General features: G+C 39.9%; 1 protein-coding gene across 1 annotated transcript in view; it reads right to left on the bottom strand.

Annotated features, from left to right (window-relative positions):
* Positions 1 to 18099, bottom strand: part of LOC109639848 (heterogeneous nuclear ribonucleoprotein L-like) — a 39044-nt gene extending 20945 nt beyond the window's left edge. Inside the window, exons 1-7 of the mRNA XM_020103525.2 lie at positions 17726 to 18099; positions 7744 to 7862; positions 4598 to 4707; positions 4131 to 4258; positions 3508 to 3593; positions 3315 to 3411; positions 313 to 385 (exon numbers count right to left, since the gene is read on the bottom strand). Coding sequence (XP_019959084.1) covers positions 313 to 385; positions 3315 to 3411; positions 3508 to 3593; positions 4131 to 4258; positions 4598 to 4707; positions 7744 to 7862; positions 17726 to 17932 — 820 coding nt within the window. The 5' untranslated portion in view covers positions 17933 to 18099. The remainder of the gene's footprint in view (positions 1 to 312; positions 386 to 3314; positions 3412 to 3507; positions 3594 to 4130; positions 4259 to 4597; positions 4708 to 7743; positions 7863 to 17725) is intronic.
* Between the last annotated feature and the right edge of the window lie 1681 nt (positions 18100 to 19780).

Genomic DNA, 19780 nt, shown 5'->3' with positions numbered 1-19780 from the left:
TAGGTAGACGAGTCTTGGCGTGATGAGGTATAGGGTCCAGTCTGTTTATGACTACTCTTAATCCGCGGTCAAAGACTGACCCGTAATGAATGAAGATCTGGATACAGTTTCCCTCATGACTATTAAAAATAAGATATATTTACTGGTGTAAAATGAATCAAGAGAGGCTACAGTGGAGGGAAATGTGCCACCAGTGAGTCCTACCTTCAACATCACAGGTTTGACTACCCTAAACAATCCAGTGTAGTCTGATTTAAGTGGAAAAATGAGAAAAATAAAAAAAGAGAGACAGGGAGACGGCACGTGTCTTACCTCGTCTGACCAAATACGGTTTAGTGTAGTCCCAGCTCTCGTTGTCGTTCTTAATCACATTCAGACGCGTTGGCTGTTGACACAAAGATTAAAGAATTGTTCAGGATCCAGTTCAGTGTATCAGATATACAGGTGCTGCACTCATGCTCCACCTGTATTCACCGCATACATAAGTAATATCATCTCTGCCATGCTTTATTGTTAAGTACTATTTGATGCACATATACTCAAATCAAATCCTCCACCATCATCCCCATCCCAAAACACCAAGGACCACAGGACTTAATGACTACAGACCTATGCCCTGACTTCTGTGGTAATGAAGTCTTTTGAACGCCTTGTTCTGTCCCACCTCAAGGACATCACCAACCCTAGACCCTATAGAGTTTGCTTACAGAGCCCACAAATCTGTGGATGATGCAGTAATATGGCTCTCCACCTCATCCTCCAGCATCTGGACTCCTAGGAACCTCAGCTAGGATCCTGTTTGTGCTCTTCAGCTCTGCATTTAACAATACAATCTCTGCTCTGCTTCAAGACAAGCTCTCCCAGCTGAGCGTGGCAGCGTGTAAAACTGAAAAAACATGTCTCTGACCCCCATATCATTAGCACCGGATCCCCCCAAGTAAAGTGAGCACAGGTCAGCAGGAGTGTGAAAGGATTACACCCAGACAGAGACTCTGACATGGTACAAACCAACTGCTGCTTCTGCTGCTTCTGCTCTGATCCTGAAGCAGTGACTGATCGTTCTGCGATTCACACTTTTTGTCGCTGCTTCACTGTCTGTTACTCCCTGAGTAAGTGAGTGGGGGCGGGGCCCGTGAGTGTAAACTCAGCAATACAACTCGCTGAAATCCACATAGACACACCAGCTCAATGTAAGGCGCACCACTGCAGCAAAGGAAGTCACACTTCACAGATTTGGACCATATAAATAAAATACCTCTGCAAGAATGATCTCTTACCTTCTTGGAAAAGAAACAATGGTTTGGGGAGACAAACCAGGGTTTAGACCAGTGGTTCGCAAACTTTTTCTGACATGCCCCCCTTTGGAGGAAGAAGAATCTCTCCCCCTGTCTCTCCGTGTCTCTCTCTCTCTGTCTCTCCGTCTCTCTCTCTCTGTCTCTCTCTCAATGTGAAAAATGAGTCCAGGTAAAACATTAGGTTTACCGCGAAAAAAAACAACAAAGAACAGGAGCGGTCATGCTGTCAGGGGGGCGCGCCACACAGTGTGAGAATAACTGGTTTAGACTATATGTTCAGCTAGCTGGTGGCTCGTAGCTCAGTATGAAGACTAATGGTATGTGGCCAGTGTAACTCGGTGAAATAACAATAATCCTTTTTGCAAGAACAGCTCAGATTTCTTGATGGCAATGAAAATACTACCAAAAAACACCTTTTAACAGGGAAAAAGAACGAAGAAACCTCACTTGTGAGGAATCCCTCTCCCAGGACAGAAAGAAGTGCAATAGATGCCATGTGTAATGAAAAATAAGAGCCCTGGTTGACAAAAATATCTTCTAAAATAACATTTTTACCCTGTATGGCTGCATAGGAAGGGTATTGTTTTCACCCTTGTTACAGCTGTGGTTCTCATTCTCTGTCCCTCATGTAATTAACCTTTGTTGTTTTTGCATGTGTCATGGTCTGTACCCTGGCTGCTCCTCCCTCCTCTGTGAAAAAGTGTGTGAAGTCATGTATTCTGATTGATGTGGCAGACTTGGTCATTCTCCTCTACAGGTTCCTGGCATATCTGCAGCTGATTCTCACTAATCACTCGAAGCAGTCCAAGAAAATGGCACTAACAAAATAAGTTGTAAGGTTGATTTTGATGTCTTTAGAATACAACAAGTAAAAGCTTTTCTTCAATTTCTCCTATATCTGTATTGCTGACATGGACAAGTGTACTGGAAGTAGAACCACATGTGTACAAACACATTATCCAGACTAAAAGAAACAATTCGTTTTCAAACACAGGAAGGACAGCTAGTGAAAGCTCACAGATTGTTTGAAGCGTAGAAATTTAACAGTTAAACTGTCCTATCATAATAGGGCAAGAGTAGATCTGACTATAATTTTGTCTTTGTTTCTATTTCATTAATGTGTAATTTACATATATTCTCATGGTGTGTATAACAGTTTTAGCATTATTATTTCAGGTGCGACTTTGGGGGTTCAAGCTCACCTGAGAGAAAATAAAAAATGAACATAGAGGTAAGTAGACTGATTTTCATATTGTTAGAATACAACAGGTACAACGATTTTATTCAAGTCCTCCTGTATAGTGATCTCAGCATACAATTGCACAATGACGTTTGTAAACAATCCAGATTCTAAACTAAGCAACCAAAAAGAATAATATTTATATATCTGTGTAGGTTAAAGGATATTGTTGGTCTCTAATGACAATGACAATGTTTGTGGGCGTATGTCGATGTGTGTGTGTGTGTGTGTCAGTCCAAGCAAGAAAGCGAAAAATGATATCAAGATATCCGAGTAAGGAGGAGCTGAATGAGTGAATGAACACACAAAGCTATGTAGAAAGATTTGACCAATTTAAGAAAACTGTCAATCATTATGTGGTGGTTCATATCAACATTAAGTCATGTTCATGGCACTGAATCCTCTTTCACACTGGGGTGTTGGGTGTACAGACAGCTGTGAGCACCTTGACACCATTTATGATTTGTGTGTTGTTTCTCTCATGTTGCAGTGCTTTACTCAGATATGTATTATTTATTGTATATGGGACACCCCCAAAACCAATCCGGCAAATATACCAGCATCTTATACCAAAAGGGCATTGCTACATTCCTGTGAAAAAACATTTCATTTTGTTATAAGGACTTACCCTGATTACTCTAATGTACCACTCACAGACATTATTAAGAATCTACAATTAATTTTGTCTGCCTCCCTGGAGAAAACCTTGCAACTGTGCAAATATCAACATCAGAGAATACATCAGGCTTATGACTACTAATGTGTTTTGCATTTCTTACCCTTGCGTATTCAATCTTGAGTGTACAGCAACCAGCGTAGATGTCAGCTCCGTTCAGTGCAGCTTTGGCCTTCTGAGCACACTGAACTGACTCAAACCTGGCAGAGTAGCATTAAGGAGATGACACTACACATTCCAACACACAAATCTACGCAAAATGTAAAGCCATGCATTCCCACTTTCACAAAGGATATTCCACCATGGCCTGGATTCCATTCCGTTTAAAGATAACGATCCTCAGCACACTGCCAATGGGATTACACACAGTGTACAGAACATCCTGGAACAAAATGGAACGAAAATAAAGAAATTAACAATTTTGGCAATCTGAAGGTTTTTCAAAGCTGCATGTTGGACAGGTAGCATGATGCACAGGCTCAGGCTGCTGTGCATTTTATGAATACCACAAAGATATCTCGCAATGTCTAAGAAAGAAAACATCCTGATCCTGGATCTGGCCCCTGATCTTGATCAAGTTCCCTAGTACCCAGTCCAGACGTTTTAGAGTAATCCTGCTTACAAACTGACGAAAACATTATGTAAGGATACTGATTCTGATCAGACACTAGAATTGCTGGGTCATTTAACCTTTAGACTTTCATTTAGCCTTACAATTAGGGCCTTGTGCTGGAAAAATGAAGTCAAAAGAATACAAATTTGAAGGGTTATAGGAAAGCACATACCTCTGTTAAGGCTATCAACTTATTTTGCCATGTTAAGAAAGTGAAAAAATATCCTGGATACCCTTTTCATCTGGATCCACTCCCCAATATCTAATATTGATATGAGAGAAATAAGTCCACAAGTGTGTGTTTACCGTGGTTATGGGGTAGAGGGGATTCTGTATGGACAGCAGGAGGACCTTGTTGCCACTGTTGGGATTGTCAGCATTGGTCGGCCTGGTGATTCTCTTGGATGTGGAGTAATTGAAGTAAGCTTGTTGGCCTGATGAACATATGAACATATACAGGATGCTACACATAAGCACATATAACTCATCAGCAAGTTTGAACAATGAAAGCCTGTGGGCTCTATTTTAATGTTTTTTTAAAGTGCATTTACGATGTGCCCACATGCACTATAGCTATTTCAACAGTGAACTAGACTTACCACACTGCCGATGTATGCCTCTGCCAACCAGTGCATTTTCTGTGAACATATTTCTACATACTTTACTTGGCCAACTGAAGCACAGTAACATGAGGTCATTGTGACCTTGACCTTGAAAGAATTCCCTGAAGTCGTTTCAGAGATATTGCATTCACAAATGAAGAAGAATCAAACCTGCGATGTATACAGGCTCCTTGGCTCCACACGACACACAGCGATCGGCACTCTCCACTGCAGAGAACTCCACCAGGGCCTGACGCTTGAATGGCATCATCATCACATAACTGAGAACACACACACAAACACTACATATAACAGGATATACACATATTGTTCATTCAAATCTTTTCCACCTAGACTCCTCCCCTGCTAGCCGTACTGCAGCTCTTCCACTCTTTGTCAACAGGTCTTTTAAGATTATAAGGTCTTGACCTCAATATGTGCCTCTAGATTATGTGTGATGTGATTTTGCAGTATAAAATAAAATCGCCTCTTTCTCCCCCTCCCCAACATCTCTCTCTCTTCTCTCCCCTCTTCTCCCCATTTTTCTTTGCTCACCCCAACCAGTAGAGGCAGATGATCGCCCATATTGAGCTTGGTTCTAGAGGTTTCTCCCTCTTAATGAGGGAGTTTTTCTCTCCACAGTCACCAAAGTGCTGCTCATTGTGGGAACTGTTGGGTTTCTCTATATTAATACGATTTTAAGGACTTGACCTTCTATGTAAAGTGCCTTGATATAATGTATATTATGGTTTGGCGCTATACAAATAAAATTGAATTGGATTGATTTTTAATCCTTAGTACTCAATTCTTCTCAGATCTTGATAGCTATTAGTCATTTTTATGCTGCTGTAAACACTGAACCTAGGAAATTGGTCTTACCAAGCACATAAAGGCAATACAACAGAATAATGAAAGATGAATTCATGTGTGTGAAAAGACCTTTAAAGAACCTCTGCATGTATGTGTTTGTATGTGTGTCTTTCCCTGTATGCTTTTCTCTGAAGCTCCCTTCAGGAGAGTGAGAGGTTAATGAATACTGCAGGGAGTGTTAATAATGGAGAAGGAGTCATTTCAAGTTGAAACTGCAGTATCACTGTGTTTTCTGTTTTTACTTGGTGCATCTTCTATAAACATTTGTGCCTGCTCAAATGTTTCTCTTAAAAAAGGTTTATATATTTCAGCATTCTTTATATTATGAAAAAGAAGCAAACTAATAGATTTAAGCTGATCACTGTCTCAGCTGTAACCCACGTTAGGTGAACTGGCAACTCCAAAACTGTCCTATTTGGGGCCGTACAGTATGACTAAAATCTCATATCCCAAAAATAAATAATTTCATATCCAGATAACTCTCTGTGGAGAGGAAAAACTCCCAAAGTTGGTAGTATGGAAATTACAAATAAAAAAAGAAATTTAATTGGACTTGTATTTCATTGCAGACAGTATGAACATAAGATATTTTAAGTTTTTGTCTGCTCAACTTCATTTTATCTGTAAATATACATCCAGTCCTGCCAGTCAGACCTTCAACACATTTCAAAAAAAGTTGGGACAGGGACAATTTAGGGCTAGTGATGAGGTAGATTGATTAAAAGATGAAGTTATTTGAATAGGTGATGTCAACAGATGACTGTAATCATGCCTTGTTACAAAAGCAGCATCCAGGAAAGGCCTAGTCCTTTAGGAGCAAAGATGGGCCGAGGATCGCCAGTTTGCCAACAATGTGTGAGAAAATTATTGAAATGTTTAAAACAGTGTTCCTCAAAGAAAGACAGGAAGGGATTTGGATGTTTCATCCTCTATGGTGAATAACATTATTAAAAGATTCAAGGAATCTGGAGGAATTTCAGTGCATAAAGGGCTCAAGCCTAAGCTGAATAACCGTGCTCTCCGATCCCTCGGACGACATTGCATCAAGAACCCTCATTCATCTATAATTGAAACCACATCGGCTCAGGATTACTTTGACAAACCTTTGTCAAGCACTACATTACATAGTCCAAAAATCCCAGTTAAAACTTTACTGTGCCAAAAGGCAGCCTTATGTTAACCGTGTCCAGAAGCACCGTCGACTTCTCTGGACTCAAAGGCAACTGGGATGAACCATGACACGGTGGAAACGTGTATTGTTGTCAGACGAGTCAGTTTTTCACATTGTTTTTAGAAGAAATTGACGCCCTGTGCTCCAGATCAAAAATGAATAGGACCATCCAGACTAAGGGTGCAGCGATTGCAATTTTCTGGCCGATCACCGGTTTTTAAAAAGCCTGACCTACCGATTACGATTTTGGCCGATACCGATTTTTTTTATAACTGACAGCATATGCCTTCAATGTTTGACAGGGTTACACTGCAGACCTGTTTTGAGCCTCTTACCAAAATAAAGTGCACAGCAGTATTTTGCTTTTACAAATGAAGGAAATCACAAGGTTTGAGTTAGTTAATAAAATATTAAACTTAAAATAAATTACAACAATTTACAGGACAAACTATAAAAACAACTTCAACCACCAAAAAAGTGTCCTGAGTTTTTGGTTTCCTTGTAGTGCAAAAAGAAAAAATGCCCAAATGCAGCAGCTTTGTGGTTATTTATTTATTATTTTATTTATTGATCGGTGCACCCCTAATACCAGCAACAAGTCCAAAAGTCAGGGTCTGTCATGGTGTGGGGTTGTGTCTGTACTGTGCCTGTACTTGCACACCTTAAGGCTTAAAGGACTTAGACAAAATGACTCCTGAAGCGCTTCATCACTTGGTGTCTTGAGTCCCTAAATGTCTTTTAAGTGTCGTGAAAAGGAATGGCAACATAACAAAGTGGGAAATGCTTTACTGTCCCAACGTTTTTTGAAATATATTGCAAGAATCAAAATTGAAATAGTTGTTTATTTTGAAAAACTATACAATTCATGATGTCAAACATCAAATAATGTGCTTTTGTATTGTTTTTACTGTAATACAGGTCAAAGATCATTTATAAATCACTGTTCTCAGTTTTAAATGTAACATACCGTCCCAACTTTTTCTGATTGGGGTTGTATACCATTAGTCATCACTCAGCATTTTCTGGACAGTATCATGCTGAAAAATATTCCAGTGAAGTGTGAATAGAGTGAAAGTAGCAGTGAAAGTGAAAGTAGCAATAAAGACTAACAAGAACAGATATTTTTACCATGGGGGTCCATCATCAAATCTATGCTAGTGTTCATGTATGGTAGGTTCCAGACCCCCACAATTCATAAAACAGGATACATTGTTTGATAAACAGATACAACTTTCTCTTTTGCTCACACACACAAACACGCTGGTTGTTGTCTCACCATATGGCTCCAAACTTCTCAAGGGCATCTATCAGATCTGCTTCCACAACAGCCTCGCAGAGACCCCTGACATGGACCACAGGACTGGGAGATATACGATGCGAGTCCTCGCTATTATTCTGCAACACACAGTTAACTAAAGTTACACACATTAAACATCAGGCTGATCTGCAGCTTGCAGCGTCTACACAGAGGTCTCTGGCCTAGAGTGCCTGGCACAAGTTGTACAGTCCTAGTTAAGGATGTCACAATATGAAATTTTGGTACCACGATACCCCTGAGACTCCAGAAGTGTTTTGTGGACTCAAACACTTCACCCACTCCTCAGTGACAGAGAGAGAGAAAGATGGGGAGGGAGGGGGGCTTTCACTAGGTAAATCTGTAAACTGTCTATCCCCCATTCCAAATGAATTTGTCCAGTTATTCCACCACTAACACACCTAGTACATCAATATCAGTAACTCCCACAAGCTGCTGACAGACTGGAGGTGTGGCTTCGAACAGCCCATCTGGGTTGATGGGGGCATCTAGGAGCCCTTTCTTCATTGCATTGGAGATGGATGAGACAGACGTTCGGGTGGGTCATTGTCTGCCATGCTGTGATGCGGGCGGTGGTGACAGCGACAGATGCGCAGAGGATGAGGATTGTGCCGGAGGCATTACTCTGCCCGTTTGGGTGGTAGGAGCTCAGTCTGGATGGCTAGCTGATGAGACCGGTCGGAGAGTCTCTCTCTGTCATCTGGTCTGTAGGGTTAGTAGGACGCTGTCCTCTGAGCATGTTTCCTCTGACCCTAAACACTGCAGACAGGCTCGTTTCCATGGGGGGTATTTTTTAGGGAAAATCTTTTACAGTCCTATTTCTCTCCAAAATAAAATTAATCCAAGGTTTTTTTTCCATTCAAGTAAAAGCGATATATCAATCTACATTAAGCTGTCGAACAAAAAAAATGAAAACGAAAGTAAAATTCAAGCAACTTTCTTGAGGAATATCAAAACACGTGTAAATTCAATTTTAGCAGTCTATTAAAAAATAATCTTGAAGCACCCTAGTAGTTGTCTCAACGTATGAAGTCAAAAACTGACTGTCAAATGAACTAAAGTAAGTACAATTCAATAGTATTTGACACTGAATTGGAGGGTACTCCAAATAATAAAATAAATCATCTTTTCTCTATTCAAGTTTCAAATAAGGTTTGCATTTAAAAACAAAATAAAGAGCTTTTGAAAAAGGCATCTTAAAATAAAGTGTTTTGCGTTCCCCATGTTTTCTAAATATATAACTACATTGTACATAGAAACAATTTCATCAAATATCGAAAACTAAACAGCTTTAACACCTTTTCTCTTTGTTCCCAATTTTCACTTTTTCAGCGAGAGAAGTAAACTCTACAGTGCGCTGCCAGGATTTACTGCTAAAGACAGAAAAAGCAGCGCAGGTTAAAATAAGACTACCATAAATGCAAGAAAAGTGCCAAGGTTAAAATAGAAACAGTCTGTCAGAATCTAAAAAACTTATTTTTAGACTGGGTCTGTATAAAACAGCTTCTGCAGTGTTGTGCCGATTCAAACTTAAAAAGAACTAGTTCAAAGTTAAGTTCATGTCAATGAAAATAAACTAGTTCACATTCATAGTTCATTTTTTTACATTTTGAATTAAGTCCACGGTTCCAAAAATGAACTAGTTCACATTCATTTGTTCCATTATTTATAGGGATGATTTAGGTGACAAATGATCATGTGTTTAGTTATTAATCGATGGTGTCGGATCATGAATCTGTGTCGTTCTGGTCATTTTAACACTGAGTCCTGACTGTACGTCACGTCTCGTGTTGTACTGAGCGCACACATTATGTGGATGACTTATTGTCATGATGTTTAAATGCAGTCTCATAAACTGTGGAGCGAATCAAAGAAACACTGAGTTACGTCATGTACTGATCAGGTCCTGATAACTAGTGATGAGTGTTTATTAGTTATAGTGAGAGCAGCTCAGAGTGGACAAGGAAACAGAAACTCCCGCTCGATACAAACCATCTGCAGCTTCTGCTTTGATCATTGAGCAGCTGCACTGACATCAATTCAAACCAAATTCACACAGCACTTCCCTGGGCCTCTAACAATAAACCACGGAGTGGTGGTTAACAGTGTGGCGATAGAGTCGAGGTATGCATTCCACAAACATTTCTGGATTTGGTAGATAGATTATGTAATAGATTATACAGTTTCTTTTTCTTCCACATTTCCATGTTCAAACCCAGCAGTGCAGTCTGAAAATATCATCTCTCCCTCTGTGCTGCAGCCTACAGAACACCCACATCCACCATTTTCTCAATTCACTAAGTCTAAAATGAAGTCATGCACATCAGCTCACACAAACACAAACTGCTGACACTTTAATACCTCTGGCTACAGGAATAAAAGAGCTTCTGGCTAGAGTTTAGAATAGAGTTGCTATAGATATGAGGACTGGAAAGCCTGCTTTCTCACTAATAATAAAAAGAGGGGTCCCCTTCTGACTTCTTCAAAATAAAACCTTTAAGAAAACTGTGCCACAATGCATGCTTCTGGTGAGGTATACCATGACCAAGAATTTTCAAGTTTTTATTAATACACAACTGTTGCAGTGCATGTGTCTTGGCTATAATGCCATGCCAGTCAATCAGAAGTACAATCATATGATCAGTATTTCAATCAAATGATTACCATGGTAATAACAATTTTGACTCTGAGAGAGGGAGGGTGAACTGGGACCTTCTGGCTAAGGCCCATTTCTGTGAGAATTTCGTGTGCATGCCAAAGGGAATTTTGGGAAATTGAGTCCAATTGGGCAGTAGGGGATCAGCACTGATCACTGCATGATGATTGATACTTTTCTTAAATTAGTAAAATCTTAACTGCTTGGACTGATTTTCTTATTCATCCCCTCCTGAATCCACTTCCTGTCATCCTCTGTCTTACTCTCGTGCTGACACGCAGACAAACACACACACACACACAGTGTCATTGTAGACATGTGAAACTCAAATATTTTTGTGAACACAAATATATAGATCTTCCATAACTGCCATAGTGGCATGTTTTCCTGAGCTTGCGCACAAGCAAATATCAGTCAGCGGTTCTTTGGGTGACGGGGCTCAACCCTAGAATTTTCAATATTTCTGTAATTTTTCAAGAAAAATTATAAGTTTGTTCAATCAAAGAATCATTGAAGTATATTTCAAATATGACATCCCTGTATTACATTACATGGGGGTGCAATGTAGTTATCATTGGGCCGTCACTGATATGGATAAAATAAATACGGTATGTGCAATAAATTTGTTCTTCAACAGGTTCAGTGCACAGCCCTCATCTGCTGATTTTTCCAGTGCGTTCAACACCATCCAGACAGTTCTTATGAGGGAGAAGATGCGAGCGTTGGGGGTAGGCACATCCACCGTCTCCTGGATACTGATTATCTGACAGGCAGACCTCAGTTTGTCCAGCTGGGCAGTGTTCTGTCTGAAGTGGTGGTGAGTTCTACAGGAGCTCCACACTTTCTCCAACAGACTGGTTCAGCTTGGCTGCCGCAAGGACAGATACAGGAAATCTTTCCTGCCCACAGCAATAAGAACAATTCCCACCTCTTAGAGTACTTACAAGTAATTTACTGCTGCAATAATACATTAAATACATTAAATGTTAATACATTTTTTATTTTGCACATTTTATATTTATATTAATTTTTACTGCATATAGTCATATTTATTACCCCAGTCATGTTCAAAAAAATTACAATTTTGCACCTTGTCTCTTCCAAACTAATACTGCAATTTTGCATCTTGTGTCTTTGTAGTCTCTTGTATTTAGCTTTTTGTTCTTACTCTTTGTGAATGTCTTTGACCTGCTGCTGTGATACAACAATTTCCCAATTGAGATCAATAAAGTAAATCTATCTATGTATCTATCTAATAATGAGTGACGTTACACTGGCATGTTTTCTCCTGGTGCTAGATCAAGCAATGGAACACCTATGTTCATTGCAATATTATACAATATAAAGCAAGCTAAAATAATTTGACTTATTTTCTTTTGCATGTAGAGCACACCAATTGTGCACTCAAGGCAGGGGTGCAAATGGCGCTGATTGAATGGACATTCCTGTCTTATACGTAGGTTGAGTAGAGGTGTTGTGAGGCAAGACTAAAAGCAAAATTAACATTTTAACTGACCGCTAAGTTTTGAGTTTATGCAGTTTGTTAAAGTGGTGATCTATTATTTGTGTTGGGTATATTTTGTCATATTCTCCTGAGTAAGATATTTGTTATTTAAATTAGTAAATTGTTGTCCTTTTAATTTGGCGACTCACCCCTCATAATTGCCTGTAGCTTTTGCAGAGGGGGCAGATAATATTGCATGAGAAATTACTCGCTCGGGTTTATTCGAGACCATAATGGATTGAAACAATATTAAACTAATATATTACAATTAGTATGGTAATTTTTAAATCCTAATCAATGGAGAAAATGCTACATTTGTGTGTCTCTCTCCCAGATTGCCGGGGATTTGCAAGGAATTCAGGGAAATTCTCGTAGCCCCCGGTTTTAAGTGTGGGTCTGAAAATCTCAGTTTGGAGGGCTGTACAGCCCTAACACTCGGCCCTACCCCTCTTTCCCAACAAGAATTGAGAAAGCCTACTCCTACACACGAACATGCAAAACGGGAAGGGCTAAGGGGGGATGGGTGAAATGGGATCCTTCCTGTTTGAGTTTGATAAAACACTTGCTGCACATCGGCATCTTGAGGATTGCAGCTGTATGGCGATTCCCAAAACAAAGAGATGAATTTGAGAAGCAGACTACATTGTTTTACCACCCCTTGGTGAACAGAATGAGGTTATGAAGCAGTTTAATTCCCTTCGTGACAGGTAGTGTGGGGTGGGAGTCGCTCATTCACAGTTGCTCATTCTCAGCTGTTTACATTGATGACTATTTGCCTTATTTGCTCCAGCCCCAGCACCATCAAGCGGTCCATAGCACTCAAGGTGAGGGAGACATATTGTTTTTTGTGGAGATTACTTTGCTGTGGGAAAGCATTTTTGAGGACCTTAGGATGCTTAAGAAACTTAACTTAAGACTAGCTTAAACCTTGTTTTTAACAACCTGTCTCCTTTTCAGACAATGTTGTGTCAGACTTTTTATTATTGTATTTTACAGGATCCAGTATATCCAGCACCAACACTTGTTCTGAGTAACTGCATGAACCAATTCCCTCCTGGAGAGTCGGCCATCACTGTGAAGGTGGATGGTGATTAGATGCTTCTTGATGATGGCAGCGTGGACATCTCCCTTGCCCTGGCAGCTGCCTTTACATCAAATCTTCAATGTTGAGTACCCCAAAAACTTGAGAAAGACCAGGTCCTGTCTAGATACCTTGTGGTGTCCTGGATGGTTACTTAGATGTTCAACTTTACATGTTTAACTTGACAGGCCAGACAGTATGATGCTTCTACATATGTTGTGATGAAAGCTAAAACTGTTTTCTGATCGCCTATACACTGTAAACCTGAATGCTCAAATTAATTAATTGGATTAAAATTAGTTTAAGTAAGTTCTACTTACTTAAACATATTGAGTACCAGTGCGATACTCTCATTTCAGTGTAAGTTTAACTCGTAATTTTTGATTCATATAAACTCTTTTTACAGATTGTGTAAGCACTACTTCAAATTATAAATTCATTGGTTCCCATAAATCTACAGTTTCAACATCATATACAGAATAAGTAAATAGTGCATGGTAAATTTAACAAATAGCAGAGGCAGACTTAACCATTAGGCAAAGGTCGGCAATTGCCTTGGGCCCCGAACTACCAGGGGCCCCATAAAGAACCTAATAAACTTATGGTAAAGATTTTTTTTTACTTTTTCGTTTATTAATAATCAAGATCAAGATCAATTAATCATTATATAAATCAAATTCTTCTTTCTCGTGTTTTCAGGTGGCTGCCCCTAATATGACTTGACACTGTAAGTTGTGTTCAGCCTATTTCACCACCAGGGCACTTTATGTAAAAGCAACCACTTTTCAAGAGTTAGCCCACTATCATGCCTCCATGATGATTGCTTGTGCACATTTTACACACTCAGTGCAATGGGAACTCATTTTTATTTTATTTATATTTATTTAGAACTACACATCAATTCAATTTCGATAAAGGTGCCAGTGTGTTTTTGCTTTATGGTGTTTCAGTGGATGTGATTAGTGTATGATCTCTCTCCCTCTCTAATTCTTTCAGGATGATTTGGATGAGGCCAATATTGAGGATGCATCAGTGGCTCTCCTTACAGCCATCAGCAGCAATGGCATCAGTCCAGTTCACTACCACCTAGTGAAAAGCTCCCAACCTCCCAAAACTTGCTGAAGACTTCCTGCTAATGTTCAGCCTGATCTATGAGCTACATCTCAGCTATCCCAAAGGACGCTACAGGCTTTAAGCCACATTGCACAAAGTACACACTGTCTTTGTACTTGTAATTGTATATTTTAAACTAAAACATTGCCAGTACTTATGTAGATGTTCAGTCAGTAAAAAAGCGAAGAGCAAAAAGAGCAATACATTCCTCAGTGCTGCTATACTAATCAAGAAAGAAGGAACCATTTGTTCTTCCACTCACAGAGCCATGCAGGCAGTGCTGACATGTATCAAGATGCATTGCACTTTTTTGAATGCCAACATCATCACTGTGATATCACTGATGCTGGAAGAACAGATTTTCCAGCAGGAGATCACATCTTTCTTGGTTGGTATGGCACACACTGAGGAATTTATTGAATCAATTAACTACATTTACCATCAGCACTGATTGGAGATCCAGTGGCAAAGTTCCTCTTCAATTCTATGTGATATGTAGTGTTAAATTAAAGGGATAGTTCCCTGGAAATAAAAATGCACTCATTATTTATAGGTTTAAATGTATGTTAATTGATTGCCTAAATTTTTTGGAGTACTGCTTACTTATTTGGGTTTATAGTGTACTAATTAAAATGTTACTCTTAACAATAAAACACTGCACTGAATTGATTTGTTCAAATAATTTAATAATACATTTCATCACTTATGTGCTGTTGCATTTCTGAGGGAAAAACATGAAGGGTTTTCTTGAGGACGAAGAATTTTGTTTAAGCAGGTAGAGTTTTAGTTTTCTAAAAAAAAAACACAATTCAAGATTTTTACTTAAAGATTTTTACTCTTAATGAAAAGTTCCTGATTATGTATGGATGGATAGATGGAGAGATACTTTATTGATCCCGAGGGAAATTTAGTTTAAGAACCTCTTGGTTTTCTAAAGCACCCAATTGAACTGGTTCTTCAGGGAACCCATTAAAAAAAACAGTTCTTTGTGGAACCTTAAATTGTTGTTTTTTCAGCTTTTTGAAAAATGGTTGTCAAACTTTTTACATCATGTACCACCTCAGAAAATATTAGGCTCCCCAAGTACCACTGTTATGACCAACATTAAAATACAGTAGCGTGGGCCTAACCTATTTGGCTACAGGCAGTTCACGCAAGAGGAAGGTTTATTCCTAATGAGAAAATTATTAATTGTGGACTGTTGTCAGCCACAGCACAAAGGTGTAGGACTAGAACTGGCACTTAATTATTCCACACACACTGGTGTATAGACACGGCTCCGTCCAATCTTGACTCGCCTCCTCCAACTAAACTCTACTGTGGAAACTTTATAGTGATCACGTTTGTCCTGAGTTAAATTCATCATTTGATTATATAAAAGAATTGTGAAGCTTATTTATGATCCCAGAACCAGAGGGAAAAGTGACAGCACACACACAGTCTCTGTCTCTCTCTCTCAGCTGAAGCGTCATGGCTCGCTACAGTTTAAACGTTGATTTATTTGTTTCCACAATATCAACACTGATCATCACATAATGATCGATACTTTTATTAATGAGTTAAATCTTCATTCAGAGCAGCGTGCACATACATCAGCCGTCAGGCTAGCTCTTTTCCTCTCTCTCTCTTCCACACACGCACACACAAGTGTGATCGGACACGTGTGTGGAGGAATTTTTCAGTATCCTCACACTTTACTGTATATGCCACTATATATTATGTATATTACGTTATATATGTACGGAGAATAGTGCCTGTCTAATTCCACAGATATTCACTTCTCTCTCTTAGCAGTACCAAAGGTCAGGTTTATAGATAAAGGATCAACCAACAGTGCATTCTAGTGTCTATGCTTAGAGACTTTCATATCTAACTCAGATGCCCCAGACAAAGAGGCACCAACTTCAACTCTCATCAACTTGAACTCTTTTGTGTATTTCACCAGTGGCAAGACGTAAGGACACAATGTGGTTTAGGAATGCATATTAAGACTTAACAATCCAATAGGATGAGAACACCTACATGTAACATAGAGAGTGACAGCAGTTCTAGCCATTCATTGATGTGCTGTTAGAATGGGTGACACAAGTAGAGGGAGATATATGGGGATGCTGTAGGAGACATCTTCAGACTATTTGTTGTTGTTTGTATGTTGTTTCACCTTGTGGTCTCCTTGATGCATCAAGTCTATACATTAAAATCTTCTGCATAAGACATTAGCTGCTGCCTGAGTTCTCCTTTCAACAACTTCCAGAAAACTTCCATAACAACGTGTATAAACTCAGTCTGGGTTGAAAAACAACAGACTTTGAAAACTTAGTAAATGTATGTAGAGCTGGAGGTGATTGGGGACGCACTCCGTTTTGTTTGACACAGTTGACCCAGGACACAGCGCGAATGACAGAGACACGAGAAGAGGTAAATGACTGACAGAACCTGTAAAAAAAATTACTTTTCATGGTCCAAACATGTATAAAGAGACCCCAAATTAACACTGTAAGCGGACATAGTGGAGCAGTGCATGGCTCCCTCCATGATCTCTGTGTCCGTAGCCAGGGACTGTTTACATTTATTTCAGGGAAGTCATATCATCATCCCAATCACAACACTATTGCATGTTTTCGTAATATTGTGCAGCCCTAATGCGATGGTTTCATGGATTCATTGCTGAGAACATCGCCACATACCACACACTGTGGCCTGGGCTCTTCCTCCCTTCCACTCCAACTGAATCCATATTAACTTCTGTCATATCTCCTTACTGTTTTGCGCCATTTGCTGCTAGCAGGTGCTGTGGAGTTGTAGCTCCTAGCACTTGCGCTCGGTTTACTGTTGGTACACGTACCATAGTTTGAGAACCACTGCCCTATGGTATCGCAGTGGAGAACCACTCTTGGTTCTAAATTGAACCTTTTTTTTAAGGTTGTATCTCCAAGATTACTGAATACGATGAAACAGACTTCCACTAGATTTTGTGGAGGGGTGAGGCATGGCCCAACAAAGAAAACCTTTTAATAACATGAAGTGATTAAGTGTGTGTGTGATCGTTTATTAATCATGTTAGAGGGCCAGAAACGGGACTTGTCTTCCATGGGGACAAGAAACAAGTCACCATGAGGTGTAGACATGCTTTAAGATGAGATAAGGTTAGGTTTATGTTAAATGTTAAATTATCCGTATTTCTGTGAAGCATTTCTGGTCTTGATGACCACGCAAAGCGCTTTACAGTAGAGCATTGCCATTTGTCTATCCACCCACACACATCCACACCGACTTTATGAGCAGCACAACCATACAACACAAACACACTGTCGGCTCAGCCATTAGGGGCAATTTGGGGGGTCAGTATCTTGCGTAAGGAAAATATGGCACGCTGAGTGGGGGAGATCGACCGCCCCCATCTTGAGGAATAGGGCAGGCAAAAAGTAATCATGGTTAAGGTTACGGTCCGGTTATTATTACGCGTGTGTGCGTCTCGTGACAGGGAGGAGGTTGCTCGCTCCCTCCCAGAATGACAGCAGCAGTAAACAGCGCCCTCCGTGATGCTGTGCGTCAGGGTATCACCATATTCTATTGTTGCGCTCCTTACCCTCCGTCCTGCCCCGTATTCGATGCAGTTCCACCGGGCCCGGGTTTCCACCACTGAATCTGCGTTACCAGGCAGCGAGCCGGAGTCCGAATCCTCCCCCTCCTCCAGCTCATCTTCCCCCTCCTCCCTCTCCTCCGTTTTCAGCCGCTTTGCCGCCCTTCCGTACTCCCCTTCCTCATCCTGGCCGGCTCCTTCTACCGTCGACATGTTAGCGGCTGCGGTGGATCTGTTGGAGAACGGGGCTGGAGCTGGTCAGGCTGATGCGTCCATGTCAAATGCAATGTCGTTGAGTGCCTTCGTGTCTCTGTTTGATTGCACCTGTCCCCGTCCTTGCTGGCGTCCTCCCACACCACTGATTTTCTGAGCAGAGGTGTGAGTGGATAAATCCCACCCCGTGCTGTTCTCTTATTGGTCCGTGTGGCCCTTTACCTTGGATGTATGACGTGCGATTGGCCGGTGTGGATGTGCGCTCTGCAGAGGAGTGCGCAGAGAGGGGAAGCAGAGAAGGGAATGGAGGGCTAGAAAAACGGAGGAGACTCTTAAAATTGTTGGGCATTGGAAAAAAAACATGGCAAAAGAGACAGTGTTGGTATAACCGTTAATTCGCAAGCATATCAAGAGACAATTCACCTTGTTATCACATCAGATCATTGTTAGGCCTTATTACAGACGCCAAATCTACTGAAAGATTGCAGAACAGAGTTCTAATTTAAAGTTCACAGTGGCCACTGCAAGAGGCGGAATGCGCACGTTTACACGTCATTGAGCAGATTCTATTTTTGCAATTGAAGCATGTGTTCTTGCTAGTCCGGCAGTAACTTCTGCAAATACTAAACCAGACAATACAACCAAACAGCACTGTAAATACACACAACCAAATACAAAACATGCTGAAAACGTATACAAACAACCATACTGTAAATACAAAAGCTGAGTTTATTGGCTGATATTTGTCTGTCACAGATATATCGTATCAGCATAAACAATACATGTCTGTGTCCAATATTTGTCAAGACATAATGTAGAAAAGATGCTTAGGTCTAATTTTGACTTCATTTGCATTTCATTGGCCAGAGAAATTTGAACAGGGCCAATGAAACAAATCAAAATATACAATCTCCACTACAAATACATACAATAATAAAACACATATGTTGCAAATAGCACAAACCACAGAAACTAAAAGAGTCGAAAAGGATTTCAGCTTGTTAGGGACCAAACAGTAAAAGCAGTGACAAAAAAATTATTTAGCCAAATCAATCTTTCAATCAAATAAACAAAAAAGAATTGGGAATGTTAAAAATACTTAAGATAAGATAAGAGAGTAACTGAATAAAAACAGCTCCCACTGACCAATCATCACCGCTCATAGAGGATCCCATGGAGCTCAGTGCATGGATTGTTAAAAGGTCTCTGCGGAGGCCTAAAAAGCAATGCATGCAAAAAACGTTTTACATTTCACATGCATTTTTACAAGTTATAAGCCATGGGCCTCATTCAATCTTAAATTTGTTCTTAAGAAGTATCCTAAAAAATAATGACGCGTTCTTAAACTGCAGAATTGTTTGCATATGTGTTCTTATATTGATGAATACCAGGTCTTTGCCAGTTTTTTTTAGCATAGCTAAACACCAAATCAGTGTCACCATCAGTGTCCATTAAAGGGCATGAAACTGCAGTGCTGTGTGCACCCCGTACAGTGTATGGTTCACACACAGAAATCACAAAAACTGAAAAGAACATTTCTGAAGCCAGGAGTGATTGAACCAAAATCTAAGCACAGCGTCTCAGTCTCAGTGCTATGAGATTGTCAGTGCTATGTCAGATTGAAATTCCTCAAATATCTGGTTGTTGTTTATAAAAGAAACCAATTGAAATGCTTTCCAAATTTTCGATAAAAAAGCAAGCTTGGAGATGGATTTAAAATTCCTAAAAAAGAGGGGTCTAGAGAGACAACAGAGAGCTCATGGAAGTATATGTATTTAGACAGAAATAACTTATATTGAATGCATTGTATGAGTAAATTATTATGTAATTAAATTATGTTTGATATTT

The sequence above is a fragment of the Paralichthys olivaceus genome, chromosome 14, assembly GCF_024713975.1.
Source record: "Paralichthys olivaceus isolate ysfri-2021 chromosome 14, ASM2471397v2, whole genome shotgun sequence".
In the NCBI taxonomy this organism is placed as follows: Eukaryota; Metazoa; Chordata; class Actinopteri; order Pleuronectiformes; family Paralichthyidae; genus Paralichthys; species Paralichthys olivaceus.
This window is presented reverse-complemented; position numbering and strand designations above follow the sequence as displayed.